Consider the following 18394-nt stretch of genomic DNA (forward strand, 5'->3'; position numbering starts at 1 on the left):
TAAACAGCTTGCGTATATAAATATAAGCGCCAGTTCAACAAAACTGTATTTTATTTCCCGTTCATGTCTCAAAGCAACACCTGTATACATATTCGACTCACCTTATCTGAAATGTTTCTGAAATGAAAACTATGACTTGTAGTTTAGCTTTCGAAACCTAACTGTACGTTTTCGGTATTTCAGACGTAAAAAAAGAGTAAGTCTTTCCCTTTTTTCGGTATTGCATTGCTGGGGAGTAGTCACGGAGACTTGTTCAGAAAAAGTGGGCCTGACTTTGGCGTACGTACAAACACTGTCACCTTACACGCGTGCAGTTCACCAGCTTGTTCTTTTTATAAGAAGCAACATTCCATTTGCCTGTGGCGATCACAGACGAAAGCACCAACTCTTCTCTGTTCCCTCTCCCGTGGAGGCTGATGAAAGGTGGCGCAGCAGTCGTAGCGAACAGCCCTTTGCTCACCAGAAAACGGGGCATCTCTATGTGTGTAAATCATATGAACTGGAACTTCCCGCATTTCCTACCGGCGTCACTTCGCTACCGACTCTGATCACTGGGAGGCTCTAATGCTCAGCTCCGACCCAGGGACACAGATCAAGCTCCTCCAGCTGGTTGAAGACACCGCCGCTGCCCAAGGGATAGCGGCGGTCGTTTAAGCGGGGCAGCTTCGGGTTGCTCCTCTGCATCCGCTGGTAATAAAGTTTCACCACCACTTCTAAGTAGGTGGTGTAGGTGGCGAAGGTTTTTGTCCGTCGTGGGCGACTGAGCGGCTTGGCAGGCTCCGGCTTTGTAGTGAATGAGGGCGTACTGAGGCAGATTCCAAAGCGCCTACACTGCGCCTGCTAGTACTATAGCCAGAGCATGCCGCCGCAGTAAATAACTCGGAAACAGGAGCCTGGGACTGTTGCGAATACGTAGGGCTGTCTTCCACATTAAAAGCTGCACTGCGTCGTATTCAGGAGATGCAGTAGTGAAATTCGATGCTTTGTATTATCGTACATTGTGAAGAACACTGCACAGTTTGCAAAAATATCTGTGCAGCGATAAGGAAGCTAGTGCTGCCATTTAATTAGTGGATGAATCTACAAAACAACTTAGCACTTATGTATGGGTCATGCATGGCAAGAAAATTGCTTATTCCAGCACTTTTTGTGCGATATACAATAAGCTACTTTAAGATATATTAAGCAGCAGAGTGCAAGATAAATGTTTGCTTTCAAGTGCCCCTAGTGGTGAGGTTCGGCTGCAGGCTAGCGGCAGCCAGATCAAGCATCAACAATGTTACACAGTGCTAAGTTAGCCGCAGCCTGGGCTAACTCTGCACTCCGGTCACTAATTCCAGGCTGCGGGGCAGATGCTTAAAGTGTTTGCTTTAAAGGAAGGTTTGCCCTAAAAACATTTTCAGAAAGGAAAATATAGACTTTGAATAAATGTGGCCGATAAGGAGAAGGCAGCTGGACGGCAATACCAAGGTCGTATCCGTCTTGCGCACGGTCTAGCAGATGCTCCCATCTCTGTCCTTTCATACTACCCCGTGGTACACAACTCGTTTGAAAGCGTTTTTTCCCGCGGCTTGCGCAGGGACACCAATTTCAAAGGCATTGTCACAGGCGTGGTCTACACGTTGCTATTCTTGGGAGTCATCGGTGTGGCCTTCTTCGTGTTCTTCGCCACGATGACCACTGGTGAGAACCATTGCACACGCAGCACTTTTTATATATGGGCACTAGCTTGCCTACCCGCCGCGGTGGCTCAGTGGTTAGGGCGCTCGGCTACTGATCCGGAGTTCCCGGGTTCGAACCCGACCGCGGCGGCTGCGTTTTTATGGAGGAAAAACGCTAAGGCTGCTGTGCGATGTCAGTGCACGTTAAAAATCCCCAGGTAGTCGAAATTATTCCGGAGCCCTCCACTACGGCACTTCTTTCTTTCTTTCTTCTTTCACTCCCTTTTTTATTCCTTCCCTTACGGCGCGGTTCACGTGTCCAACGATATATGAGACAGATATTGCTCCATTTCCTTTCACCAAAAACCAATTATTATTATTATTATTAGCTTGCGTGCGTTCTCTCGCAAGAGTTACGGCGACGCGCATTCATTTGAAGCTTGCTGTAACAAAGCCGAAGGGGCCGTGCGATTTCTCTGTTATAACCATTAGTCACCTTTACCGGAACGCTGGTATACCATATGCTTTCAGACACTGCGCCATTTCCTTTCCCCAAAAACCAATTATTATCAAGGAACAACGCAGAGGGCAGAGAGAGAGAGAGAGAGAGAGAGAGACCTATTAGCAATATTTAGCCAGTTTCCTAGGCGCTGAAGCTGATACGGAGTAATTCGAGTAGGTTAATCTAGCTTTTGTTCTTTTTTTTTCAACGACACTTGCATAACTACTTTGACGGCTTGTACAGCGACTCTTTGCCATACAGCTGAACAACAAATTTGCTTCCGGTGCTACACGCAATTGCTTACCGCATCGTAGGATCGATTCCTCAAGGGGTCAAAGTTAGAATGTGGGAGGAGTAGTTTCACCTGCTAGCGTGAACTGGGTTGGTTGGTTGGTTGGTTGGTTGGTCGGTTGGTTGGTCGGTTGGTTGGTTTTTGGGGGAAAGGAAATGGCGCAGTATCTGTCTCATATATCGTTGGACACCTGAACCGCGCCGTAAGGAAGGGTAAAGCAGGGAGTGCAAGAAGAAAGGAAGGAAGAGGCGCCGTAATGGAGGGCTCCGGAATAATTTCGACCACCTGGCGATCTTTAACGTGCACTGACATCGCACATCACACGGGCGCCTTAGCGTTTTTCCTCCATAAAAACGCAGCCGCCGGCTTTCACATTCGCGCCAAGTGCTTCCTGTCCGCACAGCACCCGCTTATGGACACATTTTATTTCGCGTACCTAGCTAAGGCGACCCTTATACAAATCATCTATAGACTTTATTTAGTCTTCTTATAGAATATTTTGCCTTCCTATAGATGTTTCCCTTTGTCTGTTCATAGTCTATAGGCAGTCTATAGACAGAAGTCTACTAAAAGTGTATGACCATAAATCTATAAATTTTCTATAAACTGTCTATAGGATTTGTATTACGTATAGACTCTTCTCTAGGGTTTGTCTATAGAGATTCTATAGACTTGATAGACAAGATTCGATGGACAATCGATAGTCTGTCTAAAAATATTCCTGTTAGGGGAGCGCGCTCTGTCGTCTCCCTACCTATCTTGCAGTCGAGTGGAGTTCACTGCGGGCTTTCATAGAAGTCATTGTCTTTAATATACTGCGCTGTGAAGGAGAGAAGCACGCTGAGTTAGAATTCTGAATCGTTCTTCTTGTTGCAAAAAATTAAAAAAAATATACGGCATTATCAGTGCGAGTTAACCATAGAAACGCCTCTTACGCCTAGAAACGCCGACAACCCAAACCACGAAAGCGGGGGTATATTCTTATTTTATATGATTGCACTCAGTTTAAAAGCATTCCGCTTAGGTATTCTCAATCCATGAATAGAAGCTTAACAATACTCTTGCAAACGAAAGCATAGAACAGTTGTGTCGTGCCCGTATTCGCGTACGGGGCAGAGACTCGGAGGGTAACGAATGGGCTGGAGATATACCCTGAGGGCAATGCGGAAAGTTATGGAAAAGGAAGCGATGACGCCCTAGTGGAAATTAACAAAAATATCAAATGCAGGATTTATAGTGCGATAAAACAAAAACGAATGATCCTCAAGGTAATCGACTTCATTCGACGGGAAGATTAACTCAGCCGGGGCCTGAGAGTAGGTCTATAGACGGGATTAGGAAGCCTGCACAACCGGATTACAGCTGCTTTCATGGGGCAGGGTTCAGGCGAAACAAGTGTGGGAGACCTCTCCCTGTTGCGGCACAGGTAACTCATATTATGATGATGCACTCAGGATTAAAGCCTCTCCAAAAAATAGGCTACTAGAAGATATTGTGAAAGAGGCGCTGTACATTTCTCAACATTGTTGGACAGACATCATACCGCTCCGCGAAGGAATTAGTACCAGGAGCCAAAGATGTGAAAAAAATTTTTTGAAGTGATGTACACGCATTGAGAAATTCCTGCGTCATTTGTTAAGGGCGACATGTGCCGGGGCTTTGAGGTCAGAAGATCGAGTCACAATATCGGCTGACATGAAAATAAGCCATGTGACCTACTAACTTGAAAACTTTGTCATATGAACAGACATAGCGTGTCATAAGACGGATAACTAATGTACTGGTAATGTCACTGATGATGGTCACATAGCGATGACGTCATTCCTGTGAGCAACACAATTTTCGCACAACAGGGCTTTGACAGCTGGCGCTGAAAATTCAGTGCCATGCAGGTAATCTATGGCCTTATTCGACGCAGATGACGGCAGCGGCTATGATGTTCCCTTTCAGAGCCCCTTTAAGGGAGACATGTTGTGCCGGGGGTGAGGGATCAGAAGATCGGGTGACAATAGCGGCTGACACGAAAATAAGTCACGTGATCTATTAACTTCACAACTAAATCATATGAACAAACATTGCATGTCATAAGACGGATCGCTAATGTACTGGTGTTGTCAATGATGATGGTGACATGGCGATGATGTCATTCCTGTGAACAACGCAAGCTTCGCTCCAAGGCTTTAACACCTGGCGCTGCAAATCCAGTACCACATAAGTAATCTTAAACTATGGTCTTAAGCGATGCAGATGACGGCAGCGGCTATGATGTTCCCTTTCAGAGCCCCTTTAAGGGAGACATGTTGTGCCGGGGGATAGGGGTCAGAAGATCGGGTGACAATAGCAGCTGACACGAAAAGAAGTCACATGACCTATTAACTTCACAATTAAGTCATATGAACAAACATGGCAGGTCATAAGACGGATCGCTAATGTACTGGTGATGTCAATGATGATGGTCACATGGCGATGATGTCATTCATGCAAACAACGCAAGCTTCGCTCCAAAGCTTTAACAGCTGGCGCTGCCAATCCAGTGCCACATATGTAATCTTAAACTATGGTCTTATGCGACGCATATGACGGCAGCGGCTATGATGTTCCCTTTCAGAGCCCCTTTAAGGGAGACATGTTGTGCGGGGGGTGAGGGGTTAGAAGATCGGGTGACAATAGCGGCTGACACAAAAATAAGCCACGTGACCTATTAACTTCACAATTAAGTCATATGAACAAACATGGCAGGTCATAAGACGGATCGCTAATGTACTGGTGATGTCAATGATGATGGTCACATGGCGATGATGTCATTCCAGTGAACAACGCAAGCTTCGCACCGAGGCTTTAACAGCTGGCGCTGCAAATCCAGTGCCACATAAGTAATCTTATACTATGGCCTTATGCGACGCAGATGACGGCAGCGGCTACGATGTTCCCGACTTCGAGTACGCCGGGCGCATGGAAGACGGCCATCATGGCGGCGGCAGTGGGCCTTCCGGCCACAGCTCGTGGAGGGTGATCACGCGGCGATCCGGCGTTGTGAACCCGAGACCCCCCGCGCCAATTCATGACGACGAACCGCCGAAACCTTGTGCGTGAATGCAGAGAAGGCGATGTTATACAACTCCGGCTGGTTAGACAGGAAGACGGCATAACACAGGAATACGCGAGTTAATGACATCCTAGTCGAAATCAAGAGGGCAGGGCATGTACTGCGAAGGCAAGATAACCGCTGGTCCTTAAGGGTAACGGAGTGGATTCCAATAGAAGGCAAGCACAGCAGGAGGTGGCAGAAGGTAGGTGGGCGGATGAGATTAAGAAGTTTGCAGGCATAGGGTGGGCGCAGCTGGCAAAGGACAGGGTTAATTGGAGAGCCATGAGAGAGGCCTTTGCCCTGCAGTGGGCGTAGTCAGGCTGATGACGGCGATGATTATGAGGATGATGATGATGATGGCCAGCCAAAATGGTCTAGCTCCACGTGTTGCCCTTATAAGCAGACACTGTGGCTCGGTAAATTCGGTTGCAAGATTAGGTGACAGAGAGATGCGCAAATCACGCTTTGCGGAACGAGGATGAATGAAAGGCAGATGGTAAACTACTAGAAAATGTCTATGAAGAAGAAGTGGTACCAAAATATAAAAAAACTAATGGCATTCTCAACTGCATTGTAAAGAAAATGTTAGGTTGCCTGCTCTGGCGTCTATAATGTGTGTCTAATGTGCTTGTTGCTATGTTCCCGTCAAAACTCTCGTTAGAACCGGCTTCATTATGGCATGCATGGGTTATTGCCGTCTACAATGTTACAGTACCTTCCATTGGATTGGGGTATGAAATTATACTAGTCGAGCCCAGTAATACTCCTTTATTTAGGAACTAATCCCCGCCAATTCATCATAATTCATTTTTGGGGGTGGTCTGCTCTCATGAGTTTTGGTGTACATTGAAAGTTTCGGGGTGGAGGGGTGAAGGGAGCTAACTTCCAAAATTTCTGGTAGTCAGATTTTCAAATTTGGCTGTGCCCTGTGATTGGCCCACTGGCGGTCACGTGGTGTTGATGTCAGGACCCTCCCCGTCGCATTCGTAGATCACAAAGGAGTCATACCACTACTACCACTACTGGAGTAGTGGTGGATTGGCTAAGAGCTATGCCACGCCCCCGGCAGGCGGCTGTTCCAAACACAGCTGCGCGACTTGCGAGACACAGGTTGCTGCTCTTCCCAGCTTCCGTAAAGCTCATGCTCATCGCCACGGTGGTCAGGTGGCAACTGCATTGAATTTGGCAACGGTGCACAGCTTGCTCAATATTCAGAGGGCAGGTTGTGATGACCTCAAAAGGTCACGTGACCTCTCTGGACCATAGGACTGCAAAACACCTATTGTAAACTAAACATTTTGACAGATCTGTTTGTCTGGTTGGGTTTGAAGACTTATAATGAACTGCACATCTCCAACTAAAATTTTAACTTTAACCCAACGTTTCGAAGCCTACTCGGCTCCTTCATCAGGGGTGACTGAGGGCAGTAGCTAGTGTCTTAAGTATGGAGGGGAGAGGGGGCGGGTCAAAGGAACGGCAGCTGTGACGCAAAAGGCGCGGTAGAGTGGGAGGGGGGTTTAGGCTGTTAGTCGCGCTGGCGCACTGCAGGGAGGTGGTGAATGGCGACTTTTTTTCGTTGAGTTGAAGAGTGAGGTCCCTGGGCATATACTGGTGACAGGTTTCCTTTTGTGCGGTTGATATTGTTCGGGGTGGTTTGGATATAGCAGGATTCCAGAAGGAGCCTTTTGTGGCAATTTGTTTCGGTTCCGAGGATGCGGGTTTCTTCGAAAGTTGATTCTATGGTCGGAGTCCTCGGAATGTTCGGCTACTGGATTGCACTCTCTTGCGAATTTGCGGACGTCGTTTTTATGTTGCCGAATTCTTTCCTTGAAATTTTTGGTTTCGCCGATGTAGCTTGCGTGGCAGTCGGCGCATGGAATTTGGTAGACAATGCCTTGGGCTCTTTCTCTCGGCGGCCGGTCTTTGGGAACAGGTAGGCAAAGCGCAACAGTGTCTGTGGGCTAGTGCGCAACCTGTAGACCGGATTTCGTCAGAAGGCACCTATTTCGTCAGAAGGCAAGGTACAGATGGTCCGTGCTAGGTGGCAATCAGCCCACTGTTGACAGCGACATGAGCAGCCCATTCAATGGCCCGGATTTGAGTGCCGAGGTCTGAGCTGACCAACACGGCCTCCCGTTGCACGAGAGTGGGAACTCGCATTAAAGATTAATGCGGCGGTTCCTCTTTGCAGTTCCACAATATGTGGTCGTAAGTGTATTTCGCCACATAGTGTACATTCCTGGTTGTAATTACCGGGATAGAATTTCGATAGGAGTCATTAAGGATCGCGTCTGGATTGTCCTCCAGGTAGTCTCCTGTTCCTTATTTAATGTTTTGTCTCGAGCGACTCCAATTATGAACCAATTACGAAATTTCGTAGGGAATTTAAAATTTTGCACTCATCCGGGAATTGACCATTAAGAATATATTGGTGAGACGACAACCTAAGTGCTCTTTCGTTAAAAATATTATTAAGAAAATAAAATAGTGTTCAACTGCCTCGAAAGAGAACAGAAGTTTAGGATAAGTACCGAATTGTTCGAAGTGGTAGAATAACACAATTGATGGACGTCCAGTGTATTTAGAAGGTGCTCTGAGATACTTAATGGCAGTTTATCAGTGTTTACTAGAGAAAAGCATATAACAGCTTTATCATACCGGTACTCACCTATGGGACACAAATGAGGATGCTAACGAAAAGCTTTCAACTTAAATTGAGGAAAACGCAGCAGGCTGCAGAAAGGAAAACGATACGAAGCAGGAAGAAAGTCGAGTTACCCGGGGAATAAACCCGTGTTAGGGCATCCTCGTCGATATAAGAAGACACAATAAAAATGGGCAGGGCATATGCGAAGGCAAGGTAACAGATTGTTATTAAGAATTAGGCTAAGCTCCAAGTTTAGGCAAGCCTAGCAAAATGCGGCAGAAAGTCAGGTGAAAGGATGAGATTAGGAAGCTTGTGGGGGGGGGGGGGGGGGCGCAGCTAGCATAGGGCGGGGTTAATTCGAGAGAGATGAAAGAGGCCTTTGCCCTCCAGTGGGTGTGGCTAAACTGAGGGTGATGATGATGATGATGATGATGATGATGATGATATTCGATTAAGCCTTTCCATATTTATCCGAATAGTCTTAATGTTTTCACACACGTCTTAATTTGAATCGTGAAATAAATGCGCCTACCAAATTAGCCACAGCTTGGCTACAAAGTCTGGCCTTTTTCCGAATACCGCGTGAAGCCTGTAGAGCTATTGCGTCCCGAAAAAAAAAACGCGTCTATGCAATGCACAAACGGCAGCTTAATTAATCTGTCAACACATGTGTGAAGGGATGAAAACGTTAACGCTTTCAGCCTTAACGTTTCATCATAATGGGAACCCCCCCCTCCAATCATGATGTACAACGAGGTGCAGTGCAAACCATTTCCCTGTATCAAACGTTCCCGTCCCTATCTACTCCAATCCCAGCCTCCACCGCTCGCTCTTGTCGAATGATATCCAGAAGTCATTTTCAAATTTATCAAAGAAACAACAAAATTCGCATTTTTTTTGGCAGAAAGTGTGCTCCCTCTCATATTGCTCCTGACTGTACACACCACTCGAGGTCTGTCGCTTTCCCTCCGTGGGTCCAGCGCTGTTAAGACTCTCTTATCTACTATGCACACCACAGCGGACGCGCGTTAGAGGGAGTAGTTGTTCTTGCACGTGTGCACGTGTGTGACTACCAGAAACTACTAACAAACTGCGCGTTACAGACTAGCGGTTTACACGAAGGTAGTTTGTAGAAACGGTGGCAACGGCGACATGCGCGTGTTGTGTGCTCTGGCCCGCTAACCTACGGCTTCTCGCTCCTCTCTTGTCTTTAGCGCCCACGACCAAGTGGACGCCAGGCCACACCGCCGACCGGACACCTGATTACGATACCGAAGATACGACCGCCACTACAGAAGAAGAAATCACGGATACAACCGAGCCGAGCTCTACAGAAGAAATAACGTGGAAGACCCCTGAAAATACGTGGACGCCGCCCCCAACACAGAAAACGCCACGTCCCAAGCCTCCTCCCAAGCGGAGTGGCACAGAACTGGCTGCACTGTACATAAATTCTTCGATCGACTGGCAGCACCCACCGTGCAAGGATTTCTACAAATTCGTGTGCAGTAAATACACAGGTGGCAAGTCGGTCACGGAGAAGGTGAGCTAATTACCCGAGAAATTTATTTTTAGAAAGAAACTGGGACTTAAATAGATCACATTACAATTGTACTAAAAGTGCGTCTTACTCAGAACAATGATTAAATAGAGATGTTACGGGTATTCCGAACGCTTACTTAGGCTCGTATGGCAGCACATGAGTGGCAAAACGAAATCAGGAGAAAGACTGAATGAATAGCTGGATACGACACCCATTTAAATAGAACCTGCGGGTAAATCAAGAAGCGTATACGAATGAAAAAAAAAATTTGATCACTAAGGGTTCGGATATAAAAAATGCGAAGATAGTCTAGGGTGAGAATTCTTGAAGAACAATTTGTTAGGTGATCAAAAACTTGACCTATAACTTCGCATGTCCTTTCCCCGTATGAAGCGTTCTGATTTCTGGAATTCCGTCAATTTTTTTGTCGTGAAACGTGCCACACGAAATCTGTACAGCAAAAAAATTTGTGCACCAAGACTTAAAGGAAGATATTTCTGAAACCGCAGTTAAAGGTGTCACAAACACTGATGCGCCCAAGGCCAGGCTCTTTTATAAGATGGACATATAGGAAGGTATATTTAAAAGTAAACTCCAAATTTAACCTCAAGCAGTTGCAAAAATTTAACGCCGAATAAGATCTTAAACTGGGGTAAGCAAAGGCATGCATGATTCGCCTATCCACCTGCTGCCCAGGTTTCCTGAATATCAATAAATAACGCGATCTGTTGGCCGTGAGTAGATGAACCCGCGGAACTGAATAAGGATGCTTTAAGCTTGTATTGAAAACAAGAGAGCCCCGAGAGATTCTGCGCGAACACTGCGATTATCATGACAGTCTCTTTCTGATCGCTCCAAGATCATTCCTGTGAAATAATTTGTGAGCTATTGTTCCAATAGCCACAGAAAATCAGTGAAATGTACCGAGCTCTAAACTCCCGCACTGATTTTTAGTGGCAAGTGCTACGCGGCACACAATGGCAGCTGAGCTAACTAGAAGCGTTTGTTCCGTGCTTGGAAGTGGCTCAAGGCTTTTAACAAGGCATAGCAGGTCTGGAGATCTACGGTGACTCTAGCACAGCAAGACCGTTTGGCTGTTTCCAAGAAATTCCAAGAAATTCTCTGGTCACTGAGCCTATCACCATAGTGGTCAAGGTGTAACCACGTGGTGAACTCTGCGGGCTTCTCTATGCCGGGAACCGGCTTTTACGGGAAAGTGACCCGATAGATAGGGCTTGCTTAGTAACATGCATGGTGCCACGCATCTCCTTCGTCGAAAATCAGAGCCGGTGGAAAGGCTTTCCTGACTTTCAAGTGTGAATATGCAAAGCTAATGCCTCAATCGGAGTCAAAGTTTCTTTGCCATGTCAAAACTGCTCCGCACAATCTATTGCCGAATTTTGCTCTATTTAACATTAACTCGCCTAACGTCGACCGTTTTTAATGTTCCTTCTTTCCTTCCCAATCAGATCGAGGAATACACAAAGCGAACGGTTAAGAGTATGCTTTTCGAAATGGAAATACCCCTCGGCAGCCAGTCAGCCACAGAAAAGGCGGCCGCATTGTTCCTGGCGTGCAACCGGCTGGCATCGAGACTAACGAACACAGAGGTGCGTACATGTAATTTAGGTGCAATTGTGTGCAGCAAATGGTCGTCGTTAAAACAGTGTATTTTAGCATAGCGCCAGAAGCTGACGCCGCTGCAGTTCAGCTGTCAGCTGCCAGCAGAGTATCAGCATTGTGGGCGGGCTGTAGTTGCAGCGCTTTTCTAATACGCTGCAATGACATCTCCCCTCAAGTGTTTCTTGGGCGGGACAATGAGTTGTCCAGATAAAAAATGTCATAAGACTGCCGCTGCCTAAGAGGGCGCTTTCTTTTTTTTTACAATGCAGCTGGCGCGCAGCAAATGGTCGTCGTTAAAACAGTGTGTTTTAGCATAGCGCCAGAAGCTGACGCCGCTGCAGTTCAGCTGTCAGCTGCCAGCAGAGTATCAGCATTGTGGGCGGGCTGTAGTTGCAGCGCTTTTCTAATACGCTGCAATGACATCTCCCCTCAAGTGTTTCTTGGGCGGGACAATGAGTTGTCCAGATAAAAAATGTCATAAGACTGCCGCTGCCTAAGAGGGCGCTTTCTTTTTTTTTACAATGCAGCTGGCGCTCCCGATAAACGAAGTTTTTGCATTAATATTTTTGTTGTCATCGGGAAGAATTTTCATCTCCTGAGGCAATAAACATCGCTTAAAAAAAATTGTTGTTTACAACATGCGATTCCCGAACACATACCATGAAGCAGGAATCTTAGCAACGCTTACTCTTGTATATGCCGTCCAAACAAACAGTTACAATACAAAGCGGCTAATAGTATCTTCAGTGTCGCATTATTACGATCACGATACATATTGTACAGGCAGGGAAAGGAATATGCATTGGGCATCACGGCGTATCATTAATTTGTTGACGTTCAGCCGAACAGTATTCAACTTATAAGCGTTTGCTGCCTCCGCGTGCATTCAATAACCTTGGAAATATATGAAATCCAACCATTCCCAAAAGCCAGCTCGAGTCTTCGAAGTGCTAATTACATCCGCGCCCCGTACACCCATCTATGGGTGCTATAGTAATGCCTAAGAACGTAGCCAAAAGCCGTGGGAATGCCTTGGGAACAGTGCTTAAGCAACTATAAAAGCTCGCGTTGAATAAGCAGCGTTTTCTTCTACCGGAAACTTAATTCTCAAAAGTGTGTGGAAATCTGTGCACCAGATTGCCTTGCACAAACGGCGGCTTGGGTGACCTCCGCAAGACATGACTGGCCAGCGGCGGTTAAATTCATGCATCTCAACGATTTCGTGAATTCAGAATTGAACAGTCGAGACTTAACTTGGTGGGATACGAATGCTTCAGTTCAAGTTTCGACGCTATGATCCTTTTGTTTTGTTGAAACCATTCGTTTCGTCGTTAGGACCGTCATTACATGTCTGGACGAGGTTTGATCATTTTAGTTTGAGTGTCAGTACAGTCATTTCAGCCCACCTGACGGCGCTTACCGTTACTAGTATTGTCATATAGGATGGCGCAAGCCTCATGGGGCTAGGCTGCAGGCCATACACGCTAAATCACAGTATATAATGTAACAACGCCCGGAAGCGAACTAAGAGGTACGCCAGAATGTTTGGCAAGAAAGCCTTAGTTGTACTGAGTGTGGTGCTTTAGGAATGCATCTGGGCTAGTTGACTGCATAGAATGTTTTTATACACAGATAATGAGCGCTTAAAGAAAACAACACAGGGCTGAGATGTAGGCATTAAAAGCTGTGGAAAGTTGTTCTTCATATATGCAATAAATCGGATGAAAGATTTAAGGCTTGGGCGAAGGTCACCCGTTCACAGAGCGATTAGGATGAAAAACGGTGTAGACACGCGCGTTTGCTATGCTCACTACTAGTTTTTGTCCTTTCATTATAACTTACGTGATACGACTAATGAATTATTACTGCATTATTATCAAGAGGACATTATCTCCGAGAAGAGTCGAGCGTTACGGAACAAAAGTTTGCAAAGGCAGTAAAAAAAAGGCCTCGTGAATAAGCTTTATCGTACCTGTCATCTACATACTTTGAGCATGTAAAAAATGTCGTGCCGAGAGAACTGTTTCGGAATAGAGCCTGCGTTGTTTTTAGACCACGAGCGCGGGCGCAGTAACATTCCGACATGAATGCTAGGAGTAGCAGCAACCACATGTTCAAAACGCTACAGCTGTTGCTCGTCTCGATTCAACCTCGTCGTGGATGATGCCCTGTACTACTCTACGGACTAAACAAATTCGCCTTCAGCAGACACCGATGCAGCAGAAGTGAAATGTAGCTAGTGTAGTTACATTTTGACACCTTCCACTCGACTATAGAGTGACAACTTCAGCGGAGTCCGTGATCTTCGTATTACAGGGACTATTTCGTCAGAGAGGAAACTAATTTTAAGCGCGAAATTGTTTAAACTCCCATTCGTTGAAAAATTGAGTTGAACATCGTCCAAAGCTTAAGCCGAACACGGGAAAGGGCCTAACGCCGAATATTAGTGCGAACTTTTCGAAGGACTCCGATACTTTTCCAGCGCATAGTAAATATAATCTTGAGCCCCTCCGCAGCCTGTCCAACCACATGCCTAACTGGTAGCTTTTCCCGCTGCGATAAAAAAAAAGTTCAGCAGTAAGTGAAGCGCGAAGGAAATCTAGAAGAGAGCGGTGAGGGGCTAGTTGGTACATTAAAACTATGAATAACTGTGCAAAAAGGACGGGACAAGAAAGAAGAAGCACGCAGGACGAGCGCAGTTTACCTCTGCGCTTGGCTTATGTGCTTCTTCTTCCTTGTCCCGTCCTTTTTGCGCAGTTAATTATAGTTGTAGTGAAGCTCAGTTGACCGCGATCTGTAGCTGGTCCGGGCGGCCCCTCCGCACTTATGGAGGCTGGCCCTGATCACATGGCTCGCGGTATAAAAATGTGTGGAGGAAAGGAAAGACGCCGTAATTCTCTTCCTTCTAGCTAGGAAACCTCAATCGAGCCGCGAAGGAAGAAAGGAAGCGTGTCGTGAAAGAAAAATGAGAGAAAGGGGCACTATAGTGAAGGACTCCGGTCAAACGTTTTTTCCTTGCTAGCTACAACCGCAGAGTGAATTTAACTGCTATTAAGTCTAACATCTGCCTCCCATCGCTGACATCGCGTAGAAAAATGTTTCGTATCGCCCTATCATCCCACTGTATGTGATCACCTTATCCCCCTGCTAATTTATGTATCGCGCCGCATTGATCATAACCACAAAGTCGGAATTGTGCCATGCAACACCAAATGCTTCTCGCAGACATTCCTGCCGCGAGCCTCACGTGACTGGAACTACCTTCCCGCAGAAGTTGCTGGCATTGAAATTTATGAGCAGTTCCGCGTAGCCCAAGCTAACATTGCATATTCAGCCGCTATTTCACACTCATGTCGCTAACTCTACTTTTCTCTAGTTTTTTATATTTACCACTCCCCTCTTTAATGCCACTGGCCATGAGGGGTAATGTAACTAAATAAATAAATACATAAATAAATTAATGAATAATTAAATTTCGAACCTCTGGGGTTCTATAACATGCACTAACATCGCGTAACGCACCGGTGTCTTGCATTTCGCCTCCATCGAAGTGCAGCCGCTGCGACCACGATTGCATCCGGGTCATCCGGCTCGATAGCAGAGACCCCTAACTATTAAGGCACTGCTCCAGGGAATGGCAAAGGTAGTCGAGCGACTGTCGCTAGCAATTAAATTTTAAGAATAGCTGATGATGAAGACCCGGGCGGGTGGAGACATGGAGATGGAAGGAAGTGAGAGGTGCCGTAGTGGAGGGCTCCGGAATAATTTCGACCACCTGAGGATCTTCAACGTACACTGACATCGCACGATGCAGCTGCATGTCACTGCCTTCCGAAAGGAGGTTTGAGAAAGCGCCGCTTGAGCGTGTATTGAATGTTATCTTCCGTGCAGGTTCACTTGTTAAAGCGTTTCCTATCCAACCTGGGCCTCGACCTGTCGGACATGCCTTACGACGTAGAGTTCGACGTCGTGGACCGGGTCGCCAGTATGTCCTTGGAATTCGGCGTACCTGTTTTCGTCAAGTTCGGTTTGTTGTTCAGCCCACCAGACATCACTGATTATATTTTGGAGGTGAGTAACGTTCCGCTTTGGTAAGAACGGTACTTGCAGGGTTTTCCATTTGTTACGTACAAATCGCGCAAGACAACCGCTGCAAGCATGCTACTAGAGGCGCAGAAACGCTCTGAAAATCTATATGGTACATTGTGAAAAAAAGTTAATGAGAGCCCTAAAAAACATGGCAAAACGCTAAAGATATTGGCGGAGCGGAATGCGTCATTCTTTTGGGTAGGAAAGAGAAAGAAACGAATTTCTCGTAAACAGTGCGGAAAGGAAGAGGAATTTAGGGACGGAAAAAAATTAAAAAAAAATTGAAGGACAGCACTAGTATCGCGGTAAAAAAGGGTCAACTTTATATACAATACACATCAACACCTCAGATCTACCAGAAATCTGGAAGAAGTTTCAGTTATTCTTCCCTAAAAACAACCAAATATTCAAACCTATAAGGCTACTGTCTGTTGATCCCAATACTTTTTCTAAGTTAATTGGGAATAGGACCGCAGCTAAATAACAACTCATCTATTAGTCACCCAAAGGGCAGCTACCATTAAAACGGCGAGCTGTGAAATATATTCCATACTACAAAAACAAAAAACACAAAAAAGGCAAGCACAACGGATGGGCTCCTAATTATACATTAATTAACGAATCTTGATAGCGCTGCTTGTATTCAGTGGTGGCGACGCTTCCATCAAGGTGTTTCCGGTCCCGCATGGACTTAGAAAAAAAAAGATGTGGAACAGCAATTCTTGCGACATGAAATACTTCCGATCTTCTTTACGACAGCTCGATCAACCGTAAGAGCAGGTCGGTTTCCAAACGGTGCCTTCGGCAGTTTAACAAATTTGTGCCATCAAATGTGTTTACGTAAATGCGTAGAATGTGCCACGGGTGAATATCCTCCAGTGTCCTAGAGCTTGAACAGTGTCATAGGTGTTTTTAAATGTTTAAAGGAACACTAAAGGGAAATACTAAGTCGGGCTAGCGTTATAGCTTTATGTCACCGGATAGCAAAAATGTCATTTTTGCCGAAAACAACGCTTTTATAAGGCATAAAATTACGTAAAAGTGAGATACATATAGCACCCCCACTTCATATTCGTGCTGCGGCGACAAGTTACGTATTCGTGAGCTTTCTGGAAGAGCGCTGTTTTGTAGTCCCAATTATTATCGTCAAAATATTATTATCAAATTATCAAATATTATCAAATTATTATCAAAATACGAGTAAATCGGCGCGGCGAGCGTAACCGACAGTGCGAATAATAATAATAATATTAATTGGTTTTTTGGGGAAAGGAAATGGCGCAGTATCTGTCTCATATATCTTTGGACACCTGAACCGCGCCGTAAGGGAAAGGATAAAGGAGGGAGTGAAAGAAGAAAGGAAGGAAGAGGTACCGTAGTGGAGGGCTCCGGAATAATTTCGACCACCTGGGGATCTTTAACGTGCACTGACATTGCACAGCACACGGGCTGCCTTGGCGTTTTTCCTCCATAAAAACGCAGCCGCCGCGGTCGGGTTCGAACCCGGGAACTCCGGATCAGTAGTCGAGCGCCCTAACCACTGAGCTACCGCGGCGGGGCCGACAGTGCGAAGAGTCTCGTAATCAAAACAGCACGAGACAGACATTAGAGAGAAAGAGAACGAGCAAGAGAGAAAGAAAGAAACACGAGCGTTGAACGTTTCGCCTCGCATTCTATGCACTCCTGTCCAATATTCTCGCACAAAATTTTTCAACATTAGAAAATTGTAAGATACTCTCATGAAAATGTTGAAGGCAACGGTTCATTCTCGTGATATGTAGCAAATAAGTTCTTTTAAAGTGTTTCGATCGATCACATCGAACAGTTCAGACTGGGATACAAAACCAACGGTGAACGATTTTCAAAACGTCAATAGAAAAAAAATTGAAGACTGCCGTCCGGTGACCTGTGGAAATAATGATTGTTATCGTGAAATCTTACTTTATACAAAAAAGTGTTCATAAACGGTTCCCCACTCAAGAATTCTTTTGTCCACAATTGTTGGGTATGAGCGTTGCCGTTGTAATAATAATAATAATGTAGTCGAGGGTTCGACGGCATACCGTCTGGTCAGGAATCATGGCTTGATGAGGTTCACTGGTCACTGACCAAGGTCAACAAAAGAAATTGACGTTTCGGGAGCGATACGGCTCCCTTGTTCACAATCTCAACAAAAGAAATTGACGTTTCGGTAGCGCTCCCGAAACGTCAATTTCTTTTGTTGACCTTGGTCAGTGACCAGTGAACCTCATCAAAATAATAATAATAATAATTGGTTTTTGGGTAAAGGAAATAGCGCAGTATCTGTCTCATATATAGTTGGACACCTGAACCGCGCCGTAAGGGAAGGGATAAAGGAGGGAGTGAAAGAAGAAATGGAGAGAGGTGCCGTAGTGAACGCCTCCGGAATGATTTCGACCACCTGAGGATCTTTAACGTGCACTGACATCGCACAGCACACGGACGCCTTAGCGTTTTTCCTCCGTAAAAACGCAGCCACCGCGGTCGGGTTCGAACCCGGGAACTCCGGATCAGTAGTCGAGTGCCCTAACCACTGAGCCACCGCGGCGGGGCGCCGTTGTACGTGACGAGTTCAGAACCGCAAGCTCTCAGCGGCATTCACGCTGTGTGTGCTATATGTGCTAGCTACGCGGCCTGTGAAGCAGTTTCGTTCTGACTTCAGCCGTATAGTACGCTACTTTGGGCAGGCTGAGAATTGTTCAACTGACCCGGGGCTTATTTTACTGCCACAGATGGAGATCAACGAGGAGGACGAAAGTTGGCTGCGGAAGACACACGCTGAGGATGGCGTTCTGAATAAGGAGGAGTTGTATCACGATTACCTCAGCGATTACGACCGCAGCCTTTCCACTACGCGAGTCACCGAACGCATCATCGCCAGCGAACAAATCAGTGCGTAATCTTCTCGTGCTTAGTTAGAGGCAGGAT

At 46.0% G+C, this 18394-nt stretch overlaps 1 protein-coding gene across 1 annotated transcript in view; it reads left to right on the top strand.

Annotated features, from left to right (window-relative positions):
- The first annotated feature begins 1590 nt into the window (after positions 1 to 1590).
- The window catches only part of LOC144134462 (neprilysin-2-like), a 28447-nt gene continuing 11643 nt past the window's right edge, over positions 1591 to 18394 (top strand). The window contains exons 1-6 of the mRNA XM_077667373.1: positions 1591 to 1683; positions 5361 to 5540; positions 9405 to 9733; positions 11203 to 11343; positions 15248 to 15427; positions 18199 to 18358. Coding sequence (XP_077523499.1) covers positions 1674 to 1683; positions 5361 to 5540; positions 9405 to 9733; positions 11203 to 11343; positions 15248 to 15427; positions 18199 to 18358 — 1000 coding nt within the window. The 5' untranslated portion in view covers positions 1591 to 1673. The remainder of the gene's footprint in view (positions 1684 to 5360; positions 5541 to 9404; positions 9734 to 11202; positions 11344 to 15247; positions 15428 to 18198; positions 18359 to 18394) is intronic.

This window comes from Amblyomma americanum, chromosome 5 (assembly GCF_052857255.1).
Source record: "Amblyomma americanum isolate KBUSLIRL-KWMA chromosome 5, ASM5285725v1, whole genome shotgun sequence".
NCBI classification, from domain to species: Eukaryota; Metazoa; Arthropoda; class Arachnida; order Ixodida; family Ixodidae; genus Amblyomma; species Amblyomma americanum.